We start from the raw sequence: 25,322 nt of genomic DNA on the forward strand, positions 1-25,322 counted from the left end.
AGACAGGGTCCCTGAGTAAGATAGGACTGCTACTAAGTACGACCCAGGGATGTAACTTCCGCGGTACCCTCAGTCCAGGCCCTAAGCGACCCAAACAGACTCTTAACTCTTCCGGGAAATGAATGTTTCGAAAACGGAACTCTCAACGCGGCCGAAATGAGCTAGCCGGATTCACCTCCAGACCGAGTGACAGGCCCGGGTTTGGCAGTCCGGAGGACCACCGCGAGCGCCCCGGGGCTGGACGTGCGCGTCGGCTAGTGGTCCGCTTCCCGCTGCTCACCTCTCGGAGCCACTCCTTGCCTTCGCGCACGCAGCTGGTCGGCCCCCGCGGGTCGCGAGCGCCCGGCTGGGCGGGGGAGGGAGACAGCTGGCTGGCTGGCTGGCTGCGGGGGGCGGGGCGTGCGCGCGCCGACTCCTCCCTGCGCGGCGCTACCCCTGCGCGTGCGGCTGGTTGGCCCGCGGCGGCGCCGGGCTGAACCGGCTGGCGGGAGTGGGGGGGGCCCGGCAGGGCGGGGGCCGGAGCCTGGCCTGGCCGGGCAGGGGCCGAAATGCTGGTGTTCTGCTTTGCGCTGTTGGCCTTGTTGCTGGTTGCACTCGGCGCCCTCTTCATAGGCCGGTGCGGGGCTCCCAGCCATGGCGGAGGGGGAGGAGGAGGACGAGGGACTGAGAAGGGGCGCTCCCTGGAAAGAGGGGCACGGAGGGGGAGGGGGCTGACTGGGACCGCGCGCAGGAGGTGGAGGGAGAGGGACCGAAGAGGTGGCTCGCGGCCAGGGGAGGGGTGGGGGGGAAGCGTGGCCCGGGCTGACCGAGGGGGGCTGGCAGTGGGGGAGACTGAGGCAGCGGGCGGGGCCTGAGGAGATGCTGGGGCTGGGAGCTGAAGCGGTGTGTGTGTGAGGAGGGGTCCCGACTCGGGGGTCTTCCTTTCTCCTTCCACACACCTGAGTGTCCCCTTCATCGAGCGCGAAGGGCACCTGCAGCCTCGCCTGGGGAACGGGAGCTAGAGGTCTGTTGCCCAGGGGAAAGCGGCTTGTGAGCTGGCCAGGTCAGAGCCCACAGTGCCTTCTTGCAGACACCTGTCTGGAGGGCGGGGCCGGGGCAGAGACCCTCTGGGGGCGTATGTGACGGCTTATCTGACACATCTGGCCCGGCCGCCTGTTTTGATTCATGTTGGGCCCTCTTTTCACTGCCTCTGGGGTTCCTCAGGTTTTGAGGAATTGCTTTCTTCACCTCCAGCTTAGTTTGTCTGGTTTCGCCTGGGTGGAGGGGATCGTGGGAGTTAGGATCTCATCAGCGTGGCTGAATGTGTGGGACAGAGTGGTATTTTGAGAGAGAGGAGAGTTGCCCAAAAGTTCCAGCTTCAGGAATGACCCTTTGCAAGGTCTTTTTAGGACCATCAAGGGGTGTGGGAAGCCATAATGGAAGAGGGTCCTAGGAACTAACAGAAATTTTTCGGCAGGTGGCTTGTGGTCCGGTTGGCCACCAAGTGGTGTCAGCAGAAGCTGCAGGTGGAGCTGAAGATCGGCTCTTTTGGTTTTTTTGAGATCCACAATGTCAGTCTTAAGTTTTTGCAGCATCAGCAAACAGTGGTAAGTTCTGGGGAACTTACTGGGCTTTTTTTTTTTTTTAATCCTGGTAGTTTTCCTAGTTAACCCTGGCCTTGCCATCTCTTTGCCAAAGTGATCTTAAATTAGCGTGGTAACACTGGGATTGATGTAAGTTGGTTGTTAAAAATGCATATAGGGCACAGAGTGTCCGCGGCACATAAGAAAGATATAGAAGAAAAGCACAGAAGAAAGATAACAGGAAATAGAACAACTTACTTTTCTAATTTGAGAGGAAACAGAACAACATACCCTTGAAAGAAAAATACTAAGCAAGTTCAACTAATGTCATTGTGAGGAGCAAGACAGCTAAGTGTTGAGAAGAGAAAGCCAGTGGAAATGGAATGGGGTGTATTTTGTGGAATGAATTGTACTGCTTCCTCCTTTTTTATGACCCAGAATCTCTCCTTGTTAAACTGCTCATGGCTTACCTAAAGCTAGTGTAAAAACGCTTTTCCCACACTATTTTAGGAAATTGATAGCCTGCGGATTTCCAGCAAACTTCTTAGCCATGATCTGCCGTGAGTACCGTATGTCCTCAGTAACCTTCTTGGGGAGTATTTCGGGGTTGGGATTCTTCTACAGAAGCTTCACAGGCCAAGGAAAAGAGGTGGGTTCTTGCTGAAATCTCTCTTTTAGCCTGGTTGTATAAAAACTGGTGAGAGATACTGACAACTGCTGTGAGACTGTCACATGACTTGAGCTATATTTCCAGGGAGAATGGGAGAAGGAATGTGAGGGCGGGGACTGCAATGGAAGGGATGGATCTGGTGGCAGCAAGGTCTCTCCTCTGGGCAGACACTATGTGGCATTGTGCTTTGGGGAAGTGCGGATCAGAACGGACCTACAGAGGGTTTCTGGCCTGTCTGCCCCATTCTCCCGGAGCACTGGGGTGGATCAAAAGGAGCTGCCTCTCAGCCCATCCTTATTGAAGATCTTCTGCCAGGTGAGATGTCTTGTCCCACTTTCTTGGACTGTTCTAAGGCTGGCTAGACTGTACAAAGTGGCCAGTTCGTGGGTGGATTTTTCCACTAATTTTGGGGAATGATGTTAAGAGCTGCCTCTCACTTTCTGCTCCTTCTTAGCTGGGAAGGAAGATGGTGCCTTGACATTTATTATCGTTCATCTTTGCTTCTTCGTTCAGCTATTCTCCATTCATGTAGAGACAATAAACATCATGGTTCTCAAGGTGGCTACCTCTGAATCTTTGTGGCACATTCAAATCAGTGGAAGCAGCCTTCTTTTGGATAGTGATGGGAAAAGGTAAGTACCTGGTATAAGAGGGACTGGTAGTTTTATTCTGGCCTTAGGGTTGCTTCAGGATGGGTGGATGTCAGGGCTTCCTTATCAAGATGTCAAGTTCTCATTCTGTGCAGCTTGAGAAGAGGCTAAGCTTAGGTACTTCTGCTTGCCTTGTCCCTTCCAGCCAGCAGAGCCTGATTGGAGGTAAATAGTGAGGAAAGGGACCAAGTGCTCCAATTTTTTTCCTTTCCCAGGCTAGACTGTAAGATGAGCCTAAGTAAGATCAACAGCAAAGTCCTGAAGAGTGGCCAGTTGGTGAGTATGTCGTGGTCATTCAGATGCCTTATTCCCTCCTGGGCATAGGTATCAAGGAGCTTAGGGCTTACATCCTAGTTTTTGTGTCCTTACAGAGTTCTCTCATGGCAGTGCCCAGTGTTCCAGACCACATTTTCACCTAAACCTCTCAAATCCTTACACACACACCTTAGAGGCTTATCCTCTCTACAGGAGGACACCTGCCTAGCGGAGCTCTCGCTGACGCTGAACCTGTGTCTAGAACTGGGCATCAGCAGTCGGCAGCTGAAGGCTATCACTGTGGGTGTGTGGACACACCATGCTGAACTGCATGAGGGCCTCTTCCACAGTCAGCTGCTGTGCCAGGGGCCAAGCCTGGCTCTTAAGCCTGTCCCTTGTCCAGGTAAAGCCCTAATCAGTGAGCTTTTTGGCTGTCCTATTATCAGGGTTTATTTTGGGAGTATTAAAAAATAGTGGTCTCACTACTCATTTAGGTGTGAGTTGTTAATAACCATGTCCTTTGAGCCAGAGAGTAGCTAGAGGAAACGGGGCATTTGCTTGTGGTGAGTGAAGGAACTAACATTTAGTGGGCACCTATCATGAGTTAGGTGCTATACTACATGTTTTATTTATATTTTCTTGCTAAGTCCTCAGCATTTCACAGATGGGGAGACTGAAGCCTAGGAAGGTTAGATAGATAACTTGCCGGAGGTCACATAGTAAGTCAGTAGTAAAAATGGAGTTTAAATTGTTTGGCCCTAAAGTCCATATTCTTTCCATTATGCCAACCTGCCTTCCTATACTGTAGCTTTAGAGTCTCTGGAGGAAGTACAGTAGGTGTCTGGATCTCTGGGGTATTCGACTTCTGGCCTAAGCTTGGGCATTTGCTTAGCCTGCTGTATGTGAGAGTATTTGGCCAAAAAAGGCAGGGGATTTTGGGAGATTGAGTGTTAAGGATTGATGGCTGTCATATTATTCATTCATCTTTTCAGAGGTGACAGAAAACTTGGCAGAGCCAACTCTGCCTGGCCTACACCTCCTCCAGCAGCTGCCAGAGCAGGTTAAGGTGAAGATGGAGGGCATCAATGTGGTGCTGTCGATGAATAGTCAAAAGAGGTGAGGCCTCACTTGACATAGAAGTGTAGGGAGTGGTAGGGGGAGCTGTATGCTGGGGTCTCCATAAACCAGCGTTATAGCTGTACTGGGCTTGCCTCTGGAGAGAAAGGGGGTAGGAAGCCTCTCTGAAGAGAATAGCATTCCATGCCTTTCTGACCCCAAATCTGTCTCTGGTCCAGGCACCTGAATTGGACGCTGAAGCTGCTGCATTTCCTATACCACCGTGATGAGGATCAGCTGCCTCTTCGAAGCTTTACAGCAAACTCTGATATGGCACAGATGAGCATTGAACTCCTGCTGGAAGGTTCATGGGTGGGGATACTGGTACTGAGGGAGAAAGAGAGAACCAGATATTTCTCCTCCTCCATGCCCCAGATGGTCTTCTTAATTTAATATCAATGTTAACTGGAGAGGGGGAGGAGGGAATATACTGAGAGAAAATAGCCCCAACTCATGGTGTTAGTGACAGTCTGTTCATCTCCTGGTCTGCCTCTGATGCTCTCCTAGTTTTACCTTTTGGCCTGCCAGTATTCTCTGACCTGCCCTCTGGCCTCTTGCAGATGGACTGTTGCTGTCCCAGAGCCGCCAGCGCATTGTCTGCCTCAGCTCCCTCAAGGCTAGTGTGCAGGTGTGATGACCGTAGTCCCGGGAATCATTTCTTTGCCTTCTCCCTACATCATTGCAATGTGAGTTAACAAAGTAAAACCCAAACCCACAGTTCTGGTCTTCTCATTTCAGGTGACTACCATTGATCTCTCAGCCTCCGTGGTTCTGAACACCTGTATCATTCACTACCGGCACCAGGAATTCTCTCACTGGCTGAACATGCTAGAACTGGAGACCCAAGGGTCTAGTTCATCTGTTCCTAAGCGAAAGAAAAAAAGGTCAGCATAATCTTTTTCACCGACCTCCTTACCAGGTGCATCTCTGGATTCTTTTGGTCCAAAGTGGCATCTCGTGTTAAGTATATATTTGGTTGATTTCTCTAAATCTCAGACTCAATAGCCGTCCTGTTTTCTATACCTTCCCCATTAAACTAGACTCGTTGATGGCAAAATGATGTCCTCTTCATTTTTGTGACCTCGGTGCCCAGCACAGCACTTTGTTATACACAAACATTGATTGAACTGAACTTAAATGGTAATATTTTACCTGCCTTAACTTAGAAGGTGGCAGCATCAGGTCAGCAGTGCCGTATCTGTCTTTGCGTAGTGCTGCATTCTGCCTCGTATGGAACTTTCAGATAAATGGTCTGAGAGTGATGCTCCTTGGTTGGATTAGGTTGAATCATACGCTCTTGCTGAGGTTCAACCATTTTTGACCCGTGAAAATGGGAATTTCGTGTGGCTCAACCTAACATCTCTCTGGGTGCCTCCAGGTTACCATTGGTAGTAGCAGTGAGCTGATGAGTTAAGCTGTTTGTTTTCTAGTTGCATCCCAGCCTGAGAATCACAACAGACTCTTAAATTCTCACCCTGAGTTTCGCGAGCTTCCAGAATCCATTCCATAGTAGAAAGCTACAGTTCTTTGCTAATCAAACAATGATGTCTTTTCCCTGTGCAGAACCTTCCCTCAGATTCTGGCTCCCATCATCTTTAGCACCTCCGTCTCTAATGTGAACATTTCCATTCAGCTTGGAGATACACCACCTTTTGCCTTGGGATTCAATTCCATCTCTGTGGGTAAGACTTTGGAATGGAAAAGAATAGAATCTGTCCACTAGCAGAGCTAGGCCCAGCTGATGGACACAGTGGCTGCATAGCACTTCTCTTTCCTACCATTTTTGTTCAGATTACCAGCACCTGAGGCCACAAAGCATCCATCAGCGGGGTGTACTAACTGTGGACCACCTCTGCTGGCGTGTGGGCAGTGACTCCCACATTCAGCGGGCACCCCACCCACCCAATATGCATGTTTGGGGTGAAGCACTTGTTCTAGACTCTTTCACATTACAGGTAGGTGGGGAAGCTTTGGTGAATAGTTTTCTTATCCTGTCACGCTTAAGAGCACTGGGCATGTTGTTGGCAGCAGGCGATGCTTAAGTTTTTTTTTTTTTTGTGGTGAAAATAGGTGCTTAAGTTTTTATCAGGATATCATAGAACTATGCATCTGCATATTTCTACTAGAGTCTCTGCTTTTTTTCTAGGGTAGCTATAATCAGCCTCTGGGCCTGTCCAGCACCCAGTCGGATACTCTCTTTCTTGATTGTACCATCCGAGGATTGCAGGTGGAGGCATCAGATACCTGTGCCCAGTGTCTCTCTCGGATCTTATCCTTGATGGGCCTACAGTCTGAGAGTCCAGCTGTCTCTAGGGAGGCTTCATCTGGGGAATCTGTATTATTGTGGAAGGTGGACTTGAAGGTGGAGGATATGAATTTGTTCACCCTTTCTGCCCCGGTGGGTAAGTGGGGCAGGAAACTGTACTGAAGTGGGTAGTTTGTGACCTAAGCAGCTATGCTGATTCAGTCTGTACCTTCTTGTTTAATGAAGATGATTATTTGAAATTTTTCTAAGCTAGAGGCAAAAGATGCTAGGAGTTCTTGCATAAATAACTCTTGGGCTCCTCGATATTCTTTAAGGGCTCATGAAAGGCAAAGCATTAAGCAAGATAATATAGGACAAATACTTTACCTTAATGTGGTGGACAGAATGAAACCCATGTAGTTTTTAATTTATTTTCTTGTGTGTTTAATTCTGGAGAATAACTGATATATCTCTGGGCAATTTGTAGGAGTTAGGGAACTTCTCTGGCCTTGCCAGATTTAGTTAAGATGGGAAAGGAACAGTTTCTCTAAAGCATATGGAATGAACTTAGGGAGGTGTAGGGAATAAAGATAATTGGAGTGAGGGGTAAATAGGTAAGAAAGGAGAGTGAGGACTACAGTTGCTGTTTGAGCACTGGGAACCAAGGCCGATATGGTTTCTGGATGCTAGGTGCTTCGGAGGTCCGACTGGACACGCTGACCGTCCTGGGCAGTGCTGAGACGTCCACCGTGGGTATTCAAGGACTTGTGCTTGCTCTGGTGAAGTCGATTACAGAGAAGATGCAGCCTTGTTGCAAGGCTCCTGACATCCCCACTCCAGTGCTCAGCCTCTCCATGCTCTCCGTCACCTATCACAGCAGCATCCGCTCTCTAGAGGTACCGCTTCTGTGGGGAGGGTGGGGCTAGATTGGTTTTTCCTGAGGCTTAGAGCATTTCTTAATCCTTTGAGTCCTGTGACTCTCATCTCATGAGAAATGGGATACCCGGGTCCTTTTTATTCTGGCTTGTTCTGTGCTTTTTTTTTTTTTAATTGTGCTTTACGTGAAAGTTTACAATTCAAGTCAGTTTCTCATACAAAAACTTATGCATACGTTGTTATGTGACCATAGTTGCTCTCCCTACAATGTCATAGCACACTCCTTATCGCCACCCTGTATTTCCCGTGTCCATTCAACCAGCTCCTGTCCCCCTCTGCCTTTTCAGCTTGCCTCCAGAAAGGAGCTGCCCACATAGTCTCATGTGTCTACTTGAGCTAAGAAGCACACTCCTCACCAGTATTTTTTATGTCTTATAGTTCAGTCTATCTCTAAAGAGTTGGCTTTGGAAATGGTTTTACTTTTGGGCTAAAAAAGAGTGCAGGGGCCTTGACCTCTGGGGTCCCTCCAGTCTTAGACCACTAAGTCTGGTCTTTTTACTAGAATTTGAGGTCTGCATCCTGCTTTTCCCCTGCTCCATCAGGGATTCTCTGTTGTGTTCCCTGTCAGGGCAGTCATTGGTGGTAGCTGGGCCCCATCTAGTTCTTCTGGTCTCAGGCTGATGGAGTCTGTAGTTTATGTGGCCCTTTCTTTCTCTTGGACTAACGTTTTCCTTGTGTTGTTGGTGTTCTTCATTCTCCTTTGCTCCAGGTGGGTTGAGACCAACTGATGCACCCTAGATGGCCACTTGCCAGCCTTTAAAACCCCAGACGCCACTCACCAAATTGGGATGCAGAACATTTTCTTAATATACTTTGTAATGCCAGTTGACCTAGATGTCCCCTGAAACCATGGTCTCTAGACCCCTGCCCCTGCTACTCTGTCCCTTGAAGTGTTTGCTTGTATTCAGGAAACTTCTTAGCTTTGGAATTAGTTATGCTGACTTTCCCCATACTGTGTATTGTCCTTCCCTTCACCTAAACTAATTCTAGTCTACTATCTCCCTAGGGAATACCCCTCTCCCTACCTCCCCACCCTCATAAACATCAAAGAACGTTTTCTTCTGTGTTTAAACCTTTTCTTGAGTTCTTATAATAGTGGTCTTGTACAATATTTATCTTTTTGTGACTGACTAATTTCACTCAGCATAGTGCCTTCCAGGTTCCTCCATGTTATGAGATATTTCACAGATACATTGTTGTTCTTTATTGTTGTGTAATATTCCGTTGTGTGAGTATCCCATAATTTGTTTATCCATTCATCTGCTGATGGGCCCCTTGGCTGTTTCCATCTTTTTGTTATTGTAGACAGTGTTGCATGTATCTGTGCGAGGGCTCTTATTTCTCTAGGATCTATTCCAAGGAGTGGGATTGCTGGATCATATGGTACTTCTAGCTTTTTAAGGAAGTGCCAAATTGATTTCCAAAGTGGTTGTACCATTTTACATTCCCACCAACAGTGTATAAATGTTCCAGTCTCTCCACAGCCTCTCCAACATTTATTATTTTGTGTTCTTTGGATTAATGCCAGCCTTGTTGGGGTGAAATGGTATCTCATTGTAGTTTTGATCTGCGTTTCTCTAATGGCTAATGATTGTGAGCATTTCCTAATGTATCTGTTAGTCACCTGAATGTCTTCTTTGGTGAGGTGCCTGTTCATACCCTTTGCCCATTTTTTTTTCTATCCCCAATGACCTTTTATTTCATTTTTTTAGAGAATATTTTTATTGTACTTTAAAGTTTTACAGAACAAACTAGTTTCTTATTAAACAGTCAGTATACACATTGTTCTGTGACGTTGGTTACCAACCCCACAACATGTCAACACTCTCCCTTTTCAACCTTGGGTTCCCTATTACCAGCTTTCCTGTTCCCTCTTGCCTCCTTGTCCCTGCCCCTGGGCTGTTGTGCCTCTTTAGTCTTGTTTCGTTTTATGGGCCTGTCTAATCTTTGGCTGAAGGGTGAACCTCAGGAGTGACTTCAGTACTGAGCTGAAACAGTGTCCAGGGGCCATACTCTCAGGGTTTCTCCAGTTTCTGTCAGGCCAGCAAGTCTGGTCTTTCTTTTTTGAATTAGAATTTTGTTCTACATTTTTCTCCAGCTCTGTCCAGGACCCTCTATTATGATCCTTGTCAGAGCAGTCAGTGGTGGTAGCCAGGCACCATATAGTTGTACTGGACTCAGTCTGGTGGAGGCTGTGGTAGATGTGGTCCATTAGCCCTGTGGACTAATTTTTCTCTTGTATCTTTACTTTTCTTCATTCTTCCTTGCTACTGAAAGGATGAAACCAGTGGAGTATCCTAGGTAGCCGCTCACAGGCTTTTAAGACTAAAGTAGAATGTAGAACATTTTCTTTATAAACTGTGTTATGCTAGCTAAGCTAGATGTTCCCCAAGACCATGGTCCCTGTAGCCCTAAGCCTAGCAATTTGGCCCCTCAGGGAGTTTGGATGTGTCTATGGAGCTTCCATACCTTGCCTTGTACAAGTTGTGCTGGCTTCCCCAGTATTGTGTACTGTTTTACCCTTCACCAAAGTTACCACTTGTCTATTGTCTATTTAGTGTTTTTCCATCCCTACTCCTCCCCTCCCCTTCCTTGTAACCATCAAAGATGGTTTCTTTTTGTGTGTAAACCTTCTTATGAGTTTTTACAGTAATGGTCTCATACAATATTTTTCCTTTTGTGATTGACTTATTTCACTCAGCATAACATTCCCCAGATTTATCAATGTTATGAGATATGCTTCATGGATTCATTGTTGTTCTTTATCATTGCGTAATACGCCATTGTTTGTATGTACCATAGTTTGATTATCCATTCATCTGTTAATGGACATCTAGGTTGTTTCCATCATTTTGCTATCGTGAACAATGCTGCAGTGAACATGGGTATGCATATGTCTATTCATGTGATGACTCTTATTTCTCTAGGTTATATTCCTAGGAGTGGTGTTGCTGGACCATGTGGTATTTCTATTTCTAGCTTTCTAAGGAAGCGCCATATCATTTTCCAAAGTGGTTGTATCATTTTGCATTCTCTGCAGCCTCTCCAACATTTGTTATTTCCTGTTTTTTTAATTTGTGCCAGTAATGTTGGAATGAGATGGTATCTCACTGTGGTTTCAATTTGCATTTCCCTAATGGCTAGTGATCAGGAGCATTTCCTCATGTCTGTTGGCTGCTTGAATGTCTTCTTTGGTGAAGTGTCTGTTCATTTCCTTTGCCCATTTTTTAATTGGATTATTGTCTTTTTGTCGTAGAGGTGTTGGGTTTTGTTATAGATTTTAGAGATTAGACCTTTGTCTGATGTATAATAGCCAAAAATTTTTTCCCAGCCTGTAGGTTGTCTTTTTACTCTTTTGGTGAAATCTGTTGATGAGCATAAGTGTTTAATTTTTAGAAGATCCCAGTTATCTAGCTTACTTTCTGGAGATTTTGTGTTGTTGGTTGTGGTTTGTATCTTGTTAATATGGTGTATTAGGGCCTCTAGCATAGATCCTATTTTTTCTTCTATGAACTTCATTGTTTTTGGCTTTATGTTTAGGTCTTTGATCCATTTTGAGTTAGCTTTTGTATATGGTGGAAGATATGGGTCCTGCTTCATTTTTTTGCAGATGGGCATGCAGTTTTGCCAGCACCATTTGTTAAAAAACACTGTCTTTTGCCCATTTGATGCACTTTGGGCCCTTGTCAAAGATCAGGTGACCATAGGTGGTTGGATTTACATTTGGCTTCTCAGTTCTGTTCCACTGGTCAGTATATCTGTTGTTGTACCAGTACCAGGCTGTTTTGACTACTGTAGCTGTATAGTAGGTTCTGAGGTCAGGTAGTGTGAGTCCTCCTACTTTATTCTTCTTCTTCAGTAGTGCTTTACTTATCTGGGGCTTCTTCCCTTTCCATATAAAGTTAGTAAGTTTTTCCATCTCTTTAAAGAATGTTGTTGGTATTTGGATCAGGATTGCATTGTATTTGTGAATTGCTTTGGGTAGAATTGTCGTTTTCGCAATGCTGACTCTTAGCTATCCATGACCTTGGTGTGTTTTTCCGCTTATGTAGATCTGTTTTGGTTTTTTGCAGTAGTGTTTTGTAGTTTTCTTTGTATAGGTCTTTTACATCCCTGGTTAGATTTATTCATAAGTATTTTATTTTTTTAGGGGTTATTATAAATGGTATTGTTTTCGTGAATTCCTTTTCATCATCTTCTTTATTGGTGTATAGGAATCCAACTGATTTTTGTATGTTTTATCTTGTATCATGCTACTCTGCTGAATCTATTGGTACCAGTAGTTTTCCCATGGAGTCTTTGGGTTTTCTATGTATAGTATCATATCATCCACAAAGAGGGAAAGTTTAACTGTTCATTACCAGTTTGGATGCCCTTTACTTCTTTTTCTTGCCTTACTGTTCTAGCTAGAACTTCCAGCACAATGTTGAATAGGAGTGGTGATAAAGGGCATCCTTGTCTTGTTCCTTTTCTCAAGGGGAATGTTTTCAGCTTCTCTCCATTAAGAATGATGTTGGTTTTGTATAGATGCCCTTTATTATGTTGAAAAATTTCACTTCTATACCTATGTTTTTGAGAGTTCTTATCAGGAATGGGTGTTGGACTTTGTTGAATGCCTTTTCTGTGTCGATTGAGATGATCATGTGATTCTTTTCTTTCTTTTTATTTATGTGGTAGATTACATTGATTGATTTTCTAATGTTGAGCCCTCCTTGCGTACCTGGTATGAATACTACTTGGTCATGGTGTATTATTTTTTTGATATGATGCTGAATTCTTTTGGCTAGAATTTTGTTGAGAATTTTTTCATCTATATTCTTGAGAGATATTGGTCTGTAATTTCCTTTTTTTGTGGTGTCTTTGCCTAGTTTTGGTATCAGGGTTATACTGGCTTCATAGAATGAATTCTTTGCCTATTTTTTAATTGGCTAATTTGTCTTTTTGTTGTTGAGGTTTTGCAGTATCTTGTAGATTTTAGAGATTAGATGCTGATCAGATTTGTCGTAGCCAGAAATTTTTTCCCAGTCTGTAGGTTGTCTTTTGACTCTTTTGGTGAAGTCTTTGAATGAGCATAAGTGTTTGATTTTTAGGAGCTCCCAGTTATCTAGTTTCTCTTCTGTTTGTGCATTGTTAGTAATGTTTTGTATAGTGTTTATGCCGTGTGTTAGGGCTCCTATCATTGTCCCTATTTTTTCTTCCATAATCTTTATCATTTTAGATTTTATATTTAGGTCTTTGATCCATTTTGAGTTAGTTTTTGTGTGTGGAGTGAGGTATGGGTCTTGTTTCATTTTTTTTGCAGATGGTTATGTAGTTACGCCAGCACCATTTGTTAAAGAGGCTGTCTTTTCCCTATTTAACTGACTTTGGGCCTTTGCCAGATGTCAGCTGCTTATAGGTGGATGGATTTATGTCTGGATTCTCAATTCTGTTCCATTGGTCTATGTATCTGTTGTTTACCAGTACCAGGCTGTTTTGACTACTGTGGCGGTATAATAGGTTCTAAAATCACGTGGTGTGAGGCCTCCCACTTTGTTCTTTCTTTTCAGTAATGCTTTACTTATCTGGGGTGTTCTGTATGTTTTTAACTTTTTATTATGAAATTTTAAATACATATGAAACTAGAGAGAATACATGAACTTAATGCGTCCATAATCAGCTTCAGTAATTACCCACTCATGACCAACTTACTTCAGCAATACTCCCACCAATCTCCTCTGCACCCAGCTCCAGAATTATTATTATTATTATTTTTAAAATAATTTTTATTGTGCTTTAAGTGAAAGTTTACAAATCAAGTCAGTCTCTCACACAAAAACCCATATACACCTTGCTACACACTCCCAATTACTCTCCCCCTAATGAGACAGCCTGCTGTCTCCCGCCACTCTCTCTTTTCGTGTCCTTATCGCCAGCTTCTAACCCCCTTCACCCTCTCATCTCCCCTCCAGGCAGGAGATGCCAACATAGTCTTAAGCGTCCACCTGATCCAAGAAGCTCACTCCTCACCAGCATCCCTCTCCAACCCATTGTCCAGTCCAAGCCATGTCTGAAGAGTTGGCTTCGGGAATGGTTCTCGTCCTGGGGCAGCAGAAGGTCTGGGGGCCATGACCACCGCGGTCCTTGCAGTCTCAGTCAGACCATTAAGTCTGGTCTTATGAGAATTTGGAGTCTGCATCCCACTGCTCTCCTGCTCCCTCAGGGATTTTCTGTTGTGTTCCCTGTCAGGGCAGTTATCGGTTGTAGCCGGGCACCATCTAGTTCTTCTGGTCTCAGGATGATGTAGTTGCTGGTTCATGTGGCCCTTCCTGTCTCTTGGGCTCGTAATCATCTTGTGTCCTTGGTGTTCTTCATTCTCCTTTGATCCAGGTGTGTTGAGACCAATTGATGCATCTTAGATGGCTGCTTTCTAGCGTTTAAGACCCCAGATGCCACTCTTCAAAGTGGGATGCAGAATGTTTTGTTGATAGATTTTATTATACCAATTGACTTAGATGTCCCCTGAAACCATGGTCCCCAGACCCCTGCCCCTGCTATGCTGGCCTTCGAAGCATTCAGTTTATTCAGAAAACTTCTTTGCTTTTGGTTTAGTCCAATTGTGCTGACCTCCCCTGTATTGTGTGCTGTCTTTCCCTTCACCTAAAGTAGTTCTTATCTACTATCTAATTAGTGAATGCCCCTCTGCCATGCTCCCTCCCTCCCCCCTCTCATAACCACAAAAGAATGTTTTCTTCTCAGTTTAAACTATGTCTCAAGTTCTTATAATAGTGGTCTTGTACAATATTTGTCCTTTTGCAACTGACGAATTTCACTCAGCATAGTGCCTTCCAGATTCCTCCATGTTAATGAAATATTTCACAGATTCCTCGCTGTTCTTTATCGATGTGTAGTATTCGGTTGTGTGAATATACCATAATTTATTTATCCATTCAACCGTTGATGGGCACCTTGGTTGCTTCCACGTTTTTGCTATTGTAAAGCATGCTGCAGTAAACATGGGTGTGCATGTATCTGTTCATGTAAAGGCTCTTATTTCTCTAGGATATATTCCAAGGAGTGGGATTGCTGGATTGTATGGTAGTTCTATTTCTTTTTAAGGAAGTGCCAAATCAATTTCCAAAGTGGTTGTACCATTTGACATTCCCACCAGCAGTGTAGAAGTGTTCTACTCTCTCCACAGCCTCTCCAACATTTATTATTTTGTGTTTTTTGGATTAATGCCAGCCTTGTTGGAGTGAGATGAAATCTCATTGTAGTTTTGATCTGCATTTCTCTAATGGCTGATGATCATGAACATTTCCTCATGTATCTGTAAGCTACCTGAATGTCTCCCAGGATTATTTTGAAGCGGATACCAGATATAATTAATTTTAGCTGTAAATATTTCAGTGTGTAACTCCAAAAAAAAAAAAAAAGGGGGGCTTTTAATAAAAATTATAGCCAAGTATCTTTTATTTTTAATTAGTGTTTTTAATTTTTTTTTAATGTGGTTAGTCTATAGGTAAGAGAACATTCTTCATTTCTGTAATCTTCACATGTACAGTTCAATGACATTAATTACGTTCATGTTGTTTAATCATCACCATTAAGGTGTCATTTTGATGAAGCACTCAGTTCATTAAACAGCTGCAAGGGATTGGATGATGGAGGAACTGGCTGGTTTTCAGGGGCTTTCCAATGTCTTTCTCATCAGGGTATCAGATTCCTGCTTGCTGGATTTCACCTTTCCTTTGGAAACTGAAGAGTTTCCTTTATAGAGGCTGGAACTTGTGGGAATTTTTCTATCCTGGAATTTTAATTCTCTCAATCCACTTAGCTGTGCAGAACTGACTGTATTTTTCAGGCTAACAAGGACTCTTCCCTTCCTTGAGGCATAGTTTCACATAAGTCAAGTGCTATACGGACTTGTATGAGCAGTACTTTTTATACTACCTTTTAAGAATTAAGTCAAAAAGCAATGAATGCATGAAATGTTTTCAAATTGATTACTGCCATGGTTACTAGACAGAGTGTGGTGATACGGAAAGAGAACTTACGAAAGGAAACAATAAAGCCAGATGATTGGATACCAAAGAATTAGAACATACGGCCCCTCCTCTCAGATAATTTGGAATCCAGTTGAGGAAGACTTAAAAATGCTCTTAAATATAAGATATTATAGAACTGTTAGGTCAGCACATTAGCACCAAGGGGAACAAAGCCAGGGAGTAATTAATGTGGTTACTCAGGAAAGACTTTTTGAGCCAGGTATGCGTGCATATTAATCCCTGACTCCTCTACTGTTTCCTAACATGGTGACTGACAGATGCGTTTTTCTTGTTCCCTAAAGGTTCAGTGTGGTGCAGGGCTCACCTTACTCTGGAGCCCCCCAGACCACATGTATCTGTACCAGCATGTCCTGGCCACCCTGCAGTGCCGAGATCTGTTAAGGGCCACTCTGTTCCCTGAAACTGTTCTACCTCTTGCTCCAGAGACTCCAGAGACCACTTCAGAGCCAGAAGGCCGCCCCTTTGAGCCATCCCCTCCAAAGCGGCCACTGAACCTGACACTAGAGGTGAGCACAGCCAAACTTACAGCTTTTGTGGCCGAGGACAAGTTCATTACCCTGGCAGCGGAGAGTGTGTCGCTGAGCCGGCATGGGGGCTCACTACAGGCTTACTGCCCAGAGCTGGCTGCTGGCTTTGATGGCAATAGTATCTTCAACTTCAAGGAGGTGGAGGTACAGCTGCTGCCTGAGCTGGAGGAGATGATCCTCCACCGGAACCCCTTCCCTGTGCTGCAGACCCTCCGGAACAGTGTTTGGCTTCTCTCCTTGGGCTCAGTCTCAGTCGAGTTTCCTTATCAATATGACTTCTCTCGAACTCTGGATGAGGCCGTGGGAGTTCAGAAATGGCTGAAAGGCCTGCATCGAGGGACTCATGCTCAGGCCTCGCCAAGCCCTGCCCTCCTCCCACCTGATCTGCTCCTGAAGGTTCAGCACTTCTCATGGGTCTTCCTGGATGACATTTTTGAGGTGAAACTTCGTGACAACTATGAACTGATGAAGGATGAAAGCAAGGAGAGTGCCAAAAGGCTACAGCTGCTGGATGCCAAAGTGGCTGCCCTTCGGAAGCAGCATGGGGAGTTACTGCCAGCTCGCAAAATTGAGGAGCTGTATGCCTCTTTGGAACGCAAAAACATTGAAATCTACATCCAGCGATCCCGTCGTCTCTATGGCAACACACCCATGCGCCGGGCACTGCTCACTTGGAGCCTGGCAGGGCTAGAGCTAGTGGCTCTGGCAGATGCCTCCTTCCACGGGCCCGAGCGTGTGCTGGAGCAAGTTCGAGAGCTAGATCCAGGCAGCCCTTTTACTGCTGAGGGAGTAGATCTTGTCATTCAGTGGTGTCGCATGCTCAAGTGCAATGTTAAGACCTTTCTTGGTGAGTAGCACTTCCTTTATTTGCTGAGCCTGATGTTTGCTGTTCTGAGCTCCAGGGAGCTCTCTGAGTGATTAGAGAGGAGCTAGATTATATTGGGAACTGTGGCTGTCTTGGGGTGGGCAGAGTGGGAAAGGTAGGCTCCTCTTCTCTTTCTCTGTTCCTGAATTTCACCCTGAAACTGCATGACTAACACAGAGGGACAACTAACACAGTTATCTCTAGGGCTTGTGTGGCTCTTGCATCTCAGTGCTGTGCTTCTCACCTTCTGCTCCAGGATCTCTGTGCTGTTTTTCAGCTTTGCTACCAATTGCCAGCCCTTGTTCTTTCAGTTGACTTTGTAAAAAGAGTTGGGTAAAAGGAATGGCAGGAAAAAAAAAAAAAGTGCTGAGACAGCCCCATGAATAGCCAGTGTGTATCTTCCCTGTAACAGTTCGGATCAGAGACTATCCTCGGTACCTTTTTGAGATCCGTGACTGGCGGCTGACGGGTCGGCTTGTGGGCACTGAGCAAAGTGGTCAGCCTTGCTCTCGTCGGCGTCAAATCCTACACTTGGGACTTCCATGGGGTGATGTGGCAGTGGAGAGGAACATGCCTCCACTCAAGTTCTATCATGATTTCCGCTGTGAGTAGAGGAGGGCAGTGGATTGGCTGAAAGGGTTTGTCATGGTTGCGGTGGGAGATAAGCTGAGGTGCTTCTGGAGTAAAGGAGGAGGAGAGAGGTGAAGTTGGGTAACAAGCTGAAGCCTTTGCCCCTCTACCCTAGCGGAAATCTTCCAGTACACCGTAGTGTGGGGCCCATGCTGGGATCCAGCCTGGACACTGATTGGCCAATCTGTGGACCTCTTGACCAAGCCCTCAGCTGACCCCAGTCCCCCCTTGCCCTGGTGGGACAAGAGCCGTCTTCTCTTCCATGGGGACTGGCACATGGATATTGAACAGGCGAACCTGCACCAGCTTGCTACTGAGGTGAGGGTCCTGAGGAGTTATTTGTGTAAGGATGGTGTGGTGGAGCCTGGTACAGCAGATTGAGGAAGAGTGAAAAGTAGTAACATGGGGGATGAAAGTGGTTCTCTTACATCTCACCAAGTTCTTGGGGTGGTTATAGGATCCATACAACACAACTGAAAATATGCACTGGGAGTGGAGTCACCTGTCTTTTCATTGGAAACCTGGTCAGTTTGTGTTCAAGGGTGACTTGGATGTCAATGTGAGAACAGCCTCCAAGTGAGTAGAGTGATGGGTGGAGCCTCAACGGGGTAGGGGATTCAGGGTGGAGGGAGAGGGGAAGAGCTGAGGGGAGGAGACTGACCAGGAACTGAGGGCTGGGGCTCCGTTGTGAGGCAGGTATGACGACTGCTGCTTCCTTCACCTGCCTGACCTCTGCATGACACTGGACCTGCAGTGGCTGTGCCATGGGAACCCCCATGATCACCACAGCGTCACTCTGCGGGCCCCAGAGTTCCTTCCTGAGGTACCCTTGGGCCAGTTCCATGACTCCTACCGGGCCTTCCGCTCTGAGAACCTTAACCTCTCCATCGAGATGGACTTGACTCGGCACAGCGGTTGTAAGGCTTGGGCTTGGGAATGGGGAGGAAAGGCTGGGAGGATGGGCTTGGATCCTAAAGAATTCAGTGTGATCTTCTGGGAAGGCGATAGGAAAAGGAAAGGGAGGTATTGGGTTAGAAACTTTTTGGGGGGAGGGGACTAAGACTTTGAGGGTTGATAAAAGTGAAGCACTTAGAGCTTGAAAGAAGGGAACTTTGAAGATACTGAGTGTGAGGTTAGATGCCGTTTGGGTTTTTTAAATCACTAAAATCTGAAGCTACAGAAGGATTTAGCTTCACCGCTATGTCCTGCCCACAACCAGGAAATATCTATCCTTTCCTTTGCAGCAATATCCCAGCCCCGAATTCTGCTATATAGCAGTACTCTGCGCTGGATGCAAAACTTTTGGGCAACTTGGACTAGTGTCACAAGGCCTATCTGCAGGGGAAAGCTCTTCAACAACCTGAAACCCAGCAAGAAGAAACTTGGCCAGCACTACAAGCAGCTTTCTTATACTGCACTCTTTCCCCAGCTACAGGTCAGGCTCTAACATGCCTGCTGACATCTTCAGTTCTGTTCCCCTTCCCTAGTTTTCTTGTTTTGGCTGTTTCCTAGGCCTGTGCCCTAGCTCTTGCTGCCAGTCTTGCTTTCATCTCTAGCATCTCTCATCCCATACTTGGCCTCTTAATCATCTCTTTCATGCCATCCTTCATTCAGTGTTATGCTGTGTTGCTGCCAGGTGCATTACTGGGCCTCATTTGCCCAGCAACGGGGCATCCAGATTGAATGCAGCCAGGGCCATGTCTTCACTCGGGGCACTCAGCGGCTTATATCTCAAGGTAAGGTCAAACATTCCCTTCATTTCTCCTAGCTTAACTCCTGTCCTCTTCCTTTCTCAGTTCCATCCCCTTCTCCCTTTCTGTCCCACACTATTCTTATGTACTGGTGTGCATTGACTCTGTGTGCCTCCTTTTCTTAGCGGGTACAGTGATACGGCGCCTCATTTCTGACTGGAGTGTCACCCAGATGGTGAGTGACCTCTGTCAGGTGACTGTTCACCTGATGGCCTCACCTACTGAAGAGAATGCTGATCACTGCCTTGATCCCTTGATAACAAAGACCCACCTGCTGAGCCTGTCCTCCCTCACCTACCAACGACACAGCAATCGAATGGCTGAGGAGGTACCACCTGAAGCAGTCTCTTTCTACCTTGCTTATATTAGTAGATTTCAGGCTAAGTCTCTGGTAAGGTTTCTAACTGTATTCCAAGCAAACAGGAGCATATATCAATCATTACTTTATGGTGCCCTCACTTGGGCTAACTGTGTCAGCCTCTCTGTCTTTGAAAATTTCTTTCCTCCTTCTCCTTCTAAAGTTAGTCTCTTGCCCTTCAGGAAATAGAGTAAAACTTTTTTCCTAGTACCTTATTTGGTGCTGTCTTTGTTTTCCAATTAGGTAAGAATTTTAAATTGAAATTCTCTTAGTCATTTAAATTGCAGTGGGTATAGTTAGAATGTAATGTAATGCACAAGCTAAGACCATGTAGTTTTTCTTCCTCCAGGTCTTCCTGTCTCCCCCAGAACAGGTTCTCTTATCTCTGCATTTGTGGTCCAGGAGCAATGGTGGGAATTTCTGTGCTACCCTGAGCCTCTCTTCCTGTTTCCTAGGAGCCCTCTACGCGGGATGCAGATCCTGCCTTCCACACACACCAGCTGCACCTGGTGGACCTACGGGCTTCTTGGACAACTACCAATCGGGACATTGCCTTTGGCTTATATGATGGCTACAAAAAGGCAGCCGTACTCAAGCGTAATCTCTCTACTGAGGCCCTGAAGGGGTTAAAGATTGATCCCCAGATGCCAGCCAAAAAGCCAAAGCGGGGTGTCCTGACCAGTGCCCAAGCCCCACATCGTGTCAACACTCCTAGCTTCAGTGGACAGCCTGATAAAGGATCATCAGGAGGTCAGTTGAGGGAAATGAGACTTCATAGGGTTAGGTTTAGAACATGGACATGAACTAGGACAGGAGTGTGAAGGACTGAATTGTGGCTGATTCCATCTAGATTTAGCAACAAAGCTATTGCTTTTGTATATAAGGGCACCGTAGTCTTAAATAGCAATGATGTGGGGCATTAAAGGCTCTGGTCCTGTGCCCGGGAAAAGAGGACCAGGAAGAATGGGGCTAAAACAGGATGAATAAGGGAAAGAGGCAAAAGATTAGAGAGTTATGTTTTGATGAATTAATTTGTTTAGTCAACAAATATTTATTTAGTACTTAACAGGCACAAAGCACTGAGCTAGGTTCAGTGAGGGATAAAGAAAGAATGTAAGACATTCTACTTGGCCTCAACCAGCTTATCATCCCTAGATGAGCTAAGACTTAATTCATGCATTCACTTATTCATTGATTCATTTTAGCTTTGTTGAGGGCTTATAATGTGGCAGACATGACCCTAGACATTGGGGTCACAAGAATGAATAAGTTACAGTCACTGTACTCGGAGGGGAGCTCAGAAACTGGTAGGGAGAGAGATGTAAATTGTTATCGCATTGTGAAAATGCTTTGAAGAATCTCGAGGCTACTGTGGGAGTCCACAGAGGAAAGTATTTAAATCAGCGAAGAGAAGTCTAGAAAGGCTTCACAGAGATGATAATGGAGGTGAGCCTTGAGAGATGAGTAAGAATTCAATAGGCAGAAAGGAGAAGGCATTTTAGGAAAAGAGAGTAACAGGTATAAACAGGTATAGAACCATGTAAGTTTATGGTGAGTTTGAGAACTAGAAAAAAAGTGATAAATGTTACAAGAGAGAAATAAAAGGACAACAGGAGTTGTTTCCAACTGGATTAAAGAAGGGAGTGTGATCAGGAAAGGGTTTATTAAGGAAGTAGCATTTGAGCTGAACCTTGAAGGCTTGGTATGCTTTGAACATGTGGGAATTGGGAGGAAGGGCAATCAGGGCAGAGGGAATAACCTGAGCAGAAGTGGAGCTGGAGTAGCACAATATGTTCAAGGCAGAGTGAGCAGTCTGTTTTGGTTGGCCCAGAGAGTAAATACGGGAGAACCAAAGGCCATAAAACCAAACCCATTGCCGTCGAGTCAATTCCAACTCATAGCGACCCTATAGGGCAGAGTAGAACTACCCCATGGAGTTTCCAAGGAGTGCCTGGTGTATTCGAACTCCCAGCCTTTTTTTGGTTAGCAGCTGTAGCACTTAACCACTATGCCACCAGGGTTTCCATACAGGAGAACAGTGAAATAAAAGGCTTGTCAGGTAAGTTGGAGGTAGATTTTCAAACCCTTTCATACAGGATTAAGGAGTTTTTGGTCCGTATTCAGTAGCCATGGGGAACTACTGAGGGTTTTTCAATAGGGATATGTCATCATTAGAGCTTTACTTTTAGGAAGATATATCTGGCAGTGGTGTGTAGGAGGCCTGGGGAGAGGAAGAGACTGGAGGTGGGGAGACAAGTTAGGAGAAGCTATTACGGTTTCAACAAGAGGCAATGAGGACCTGAACTAGGTAGAGGCAGTGGGAATGGAGATGGGGAGAGGGATAGAAACATTATTGTGCATATAGGCTCCAGGGGATTTGGCAACTGGTTGGAAGGCGTTAAAACGGAGAGAGACAAGGATAATGACTGAGGTTTGAGCCTGGTGACTGTCATTTTGGTAGCAGTAATATCAGAAATAGAAAGTTAAACAGGTTTGGGGTAGTGTATGGACATACTGAGTTTGTGGTGCTAGAGGATACCTAGGTAATGTCTAACAGCTGGAAATGAGGGTCTGAAAGCTCAGGGCCAGAGATGGAGATTTGGAAGTGTCAGAATAGAGCTAAGAGTTAATGCAGTTGGGATAATACCAGTTGCTTACTGGATCAGGTACTCAGCTAAATACTTTTATCTCATTAAATTCTCATAGCAACCTTATGAACTATCTTACAGATGAGAAAACTGAGATGCAGAGGTTAAAGCAAGCTATTGAAGGTATTAAGTAAATGGCAGAGATAGGATTTGAACACAGGCAGACTAGTCTAATACTGGAGATTGTTCTTGACCATAGTTAGGCAAACTCATTAAGGGAAAGAGTAAGGAAAGAGACCAAGAACAGATCTCAGGAGATACTTATTTCTAAGAGCTAGGAAAAGGAAGAGGGCCTGGAGGCATAGTCAGAGGAAGCTACAGAGCTAGGAGGATACAGTGGCATTGATGCAAAGGGGATGGTTTCCAGGGGTGGGAATGGTCAACAAGCAAATAGCATATAAAATAATATGAAATAAAAAAGGGAACAAAATGAGGGAAAAAAGATCCAGAAGTGATTATACCTAAGGAAAAAATGCTGTTATTTACCTAGCATTTCTAAGTTTCTGCTGGGAATGTTACTTTTATTAAAAATTACTTTTAAGAATGAGAGAGAAAATGAAATAAAAACCCTTATTTTGCCCTTCGAGGTCCTACTCAAGGGGTGGGATGGGCTGGGGTGGGGTTACAGATTGGGGAGGATATGCTCTCACCTTTTCCTAGCCAGAGAATTGAAGGAAGGTCAGTTTGGCCCTGGATGTGTTCTCTTTCCCTTTGAGACTGTGACCTTTCCTCACTTCCTGTTTTTCTGCCAGGTGCCTACATGTTGCAGAAGCTGATTGAGGAGACAGATAGGTTTGTAGTGTTCACAGAAGAGGAGTCAGGTGTGAGTGACCAGTTGTGTGGCATTGCTGCCTGCCAGACGGATGACATATACAACCGAAACTGCCTTATTGAGTTGGTCAACTGCCAGGTATGTTTCTCTTTACCAGAGCACCCCTACATTGGGCTAGGTCATAATCACGTTTGTTCATCTTTCCCCCATATCTAAATAAGAATAAGTGGGATAGAGCTCTCCCATCCCCCCCCAAAAAAATTCCTCCCAGCAGGTAGGTACGTCATGGATAATCACTCTCGTATTAAAATCAAGTACAGTTCACTCAGCCAGAATTAGACGCAGCTGTAGTGGCTGGTGCACTCTGCCCATTAACCTTATCTTCCTTGGTGGCCCTGATATTGTGACTCTGCTTCTCTCTCTGGTATAGATGGTTCTTCGTGGAGCAGAGACAGAAGGCTGTGTCATTGTGTCAGCTGCCAAAGCCCAGCTGCTGCAGTGCCAACACCATCCAGCCTGGTATGGTGACACACTGAAGCAAAAGACATCCTGGACCTGCCTGTTGGATGGCATGCAGTACTTTGCCACCACTGAAAGCAGCCCCTCTGAGCAAGATGGCCGGCAGCTCTGGTTAGAGGTTAGTTGGCAGGGCTCGGAAAACCTTTTGTATTCCCAGTGTTACATAGTTCCTTCCACCAGAATAGGTAGCAAGATTCTTGACATTGCCTTTTGCCAGCTTGGCTGAATAACGGGCTGATAACACCTTCAATATAGCCAGTCTCTGGTCTGTGAGCACATAGTACTTTTTTTTTTTTTTTAATCTCATGCTATTCTGTTTCACTGCAAGGGAGACTTATTTCCCAGTGCACTGCAACAAAATGGGTTGGAGCTTTTTTACTTTGGAAAGATTGCTGGTCCCTGTTGATTTGATCACACTAATCAGCCAGCAGCCATGCCTAGAAGAAAACACACAGTAGGTCTCAGGGAATTTTTAGATAAGTTCGCTCTCTCTGTCCTTTCTCTGACCTCTCTTATGAAGGTGATTGATTTGGTTGTTTCAGTAAGGCGGTAAGGTTTAATAGAAAGACTGCTTGTCTAGAAATCAGGTTATGTGAGTTCTAATGTCAGCTTTGTTATTATACTAGCCATATGCCCTTGGGCAAGTTATCTTTATTTATAAAATGGAGTTAATAGTTGACCCTTGTACCTCACAGAATTATTGAAAGGATCAAATGACAAAGTGCTTTGAAAACCATAAAGCTTTACTCAGATGGAAAGTAGTCTTTTTTTTTTTTTTTTTTAAGTCAGTATGTCCTGGGGAGGTCTAAGTGTGTGGCCAGATAATGTTTTTGTCAGACATTGAGATTGTGAGCAGCTGGCAGGGACTAGGGAAGGTGTTTGTTATTGCCTCGTAAGGCTGTGAGTTTTCTTTTCAGCTTCTTGGTAAACTGCATTTACACTACAATTTCTAGGATATAGTATCAGAATTGTGAAGAGGTCTAACGGTTATGAGATTCACCTAGTCAATATTGTGCGTATCATTACTTATTCAACAGGTGTTAGGTGCCCACATTGTGCTGGGCATGGTACACCCCAAAATGAGTTACTGGATCCAGCTGCATCTGATAAGGACCAAAGTGATAACTCCATTTGCCATGCTACTCAATGGTGGTAAAGCTGATCCCTCTTCCCTCCTCCCTGGCTGGTGCTTCTTACTCCAAGGACCTTAGGGCTCAATCCAGGCAACCTCAAGTGTAATTATATAAGAGGTAATGAGCATTTAGATCAGATGTCAAGCCAAGTAAGGGCCAAGTTGTTGGTAATATGAGAGGTCATGTGGATACGGTTCAGGCAAGCAGTGCCCTTTACCTCAGGAGGTCTCAAGAAGTAGGCACAGAAGGTATTAATTACTTCTGCAGAGGTGGACAGGGATGAGCTATGCAGGATCTTCCTATCTGGCATTTTCTGGGCCTCTGCTGCTTTCAGGCATGCTCTCTTGTAGCTGAACCCCTTTTTTTCTCAGGCTATGATATTAGCTGTAGAGTGGAATGTGCTTGGCTTAGGTGGGAGGGTCTTTGATCTTGCCTTTCCTACGTGACTCTTTCATGACTTGGCAGATCTACCATCCCGAAGCCTTGATCTTATTACTGCTTATGGTACTCCTGTATCACTCATTCTGTTATTCATTCAGACTTTAGCTTGGCAGAGAGAGTCAAAAGAATTCAGCCTGTCCCTCCATGGCAACAGTGTCAGCGTGGTTGTCTGTCTGAAGACAGAGAACAGCGAGAA

At 45.2% G+C, this 25,322-nt stretch overlaps 1 protein-coding gene across 2 annotated transcripts in view; it reads left to right on the forward strand.

The window, feature by feature from the left end:
- Window positions 1-480: 480 nt before the first annotated feature.
- BLTP2 (bridge-like lipid transfer protein family member 2) overlaps window positions 481-25,322 on the forward strand; it is a 32,467-nt gene continuing 7,625 nt past the window's right edge. The window contains exons 1-27 of one of the 2 annotated variants that reach the window (XM_049860103.1): window positions 481-616; window positions 1,457-1,586; window positions 2,073-2,122; window positions 2,400-2,547; window positions 2,746-2,864; window positions 3,098-3,158; window positions 3,351-3,540; window positions 4,130-4,253; window positions 4,433-4,557; window positions 4,814-4,881; window positions 4,992-5,137; window positions 5,817-5,935; window positions 6,045-6,208; window positions 6,400-6,655; window positions 7,189-7,394; window positions 15,764-16,856; window positions 17,287-17,478; window positions 17,620-17,822; window positions 17,962-18,080; window positions 18,201-18,421; window positions 18,749-18,939; window positions 19,141-19,240; window positions 19,381-19,583; window positions 20,069-20,363; window positions 23,014-23,171; window positions 23,464-23,670; window positions 24,590-24,802. In XM_049860103.1, coding sequence (XP_049716060.1) covers window positions 549-616; window positions 1,457-1,586; window positions 2,073-2,122; window positions 2,400-2,547; window positions 2,746-2,864; window positions 3,098-3,158; window positions 3,351-3,540; window positions 4,130-4,253; window positions 4,433-4,557; window positions 4,814-4,881; window positions 4,992-5,137; window positions 5,817-5,935; window positions 6,045-6,208; window positions 6,400-6,655; window positions 7,189-7,394; window positions 15,764-16,856; window positions 17,287-17,478; window positions 17,620-17,822; window positions 17,962-18,080; window positions 18,201-18,421; window positions 18,749-18,939; window positions 19,141-19,240; window positions 19,381-19,583; window positions 20,069-20,363; window positions 23,014-23,171; window positions 23,464-23,670; window positions 24,590-24,763 — 5,130 coding nt within the window. In that variant the 5' untranslated portion in view covers window positions 481-548 and the 3' untranslated portion in view covers window positions 24,764-24,802. The remainder of the gene's footprint in view (window positions 617-1,456; window positions 1,587-2,072; window positions 2,123-2,399; window positions 2,548-2,745; window positions 2,865-3,097; window positions 3,159-3,350; window positions 3,541-4,129; window positions 4,254-4,432; window positions 4,558-4,813; window positions 4,882-4,991; window positions 5,138-5,816; window positions 5,936-6,044; window positions 6,209-6,399; window positions 6,656-7,188; window positions 7,395-15,763; window positions 16,857-17,286; window positions 17,479-17,619; window positions 17,823-17,961; window positions 18,081-18,200; window positions 18,422-18,748; window positions 18,940-19,140; window positions 19,241-19,380; window positions 19,584-20,068; window positions 20,364-23,013; window positions 23,172-23,463; window positions 23,671-24,589; window positions 24,803-25,322) is intronic. The other variant, XM_049860102.1, reaches the window with a different exon arrangement.

Source organism: Elephas maximus, chromosome 19 (assembly GCF_024166365.1).
Source record: "Elephas maximus indicus isolate mEleMax1 chromosome 19, mEleMax1 primary haplotype, whole genome shotgun sequence".
Lineage (NCBI taxonomy): Eukaryota > Metazoa > Chordata > Mammalia > Proboscidea > Elephantidae > Elephas > Elephas maximus.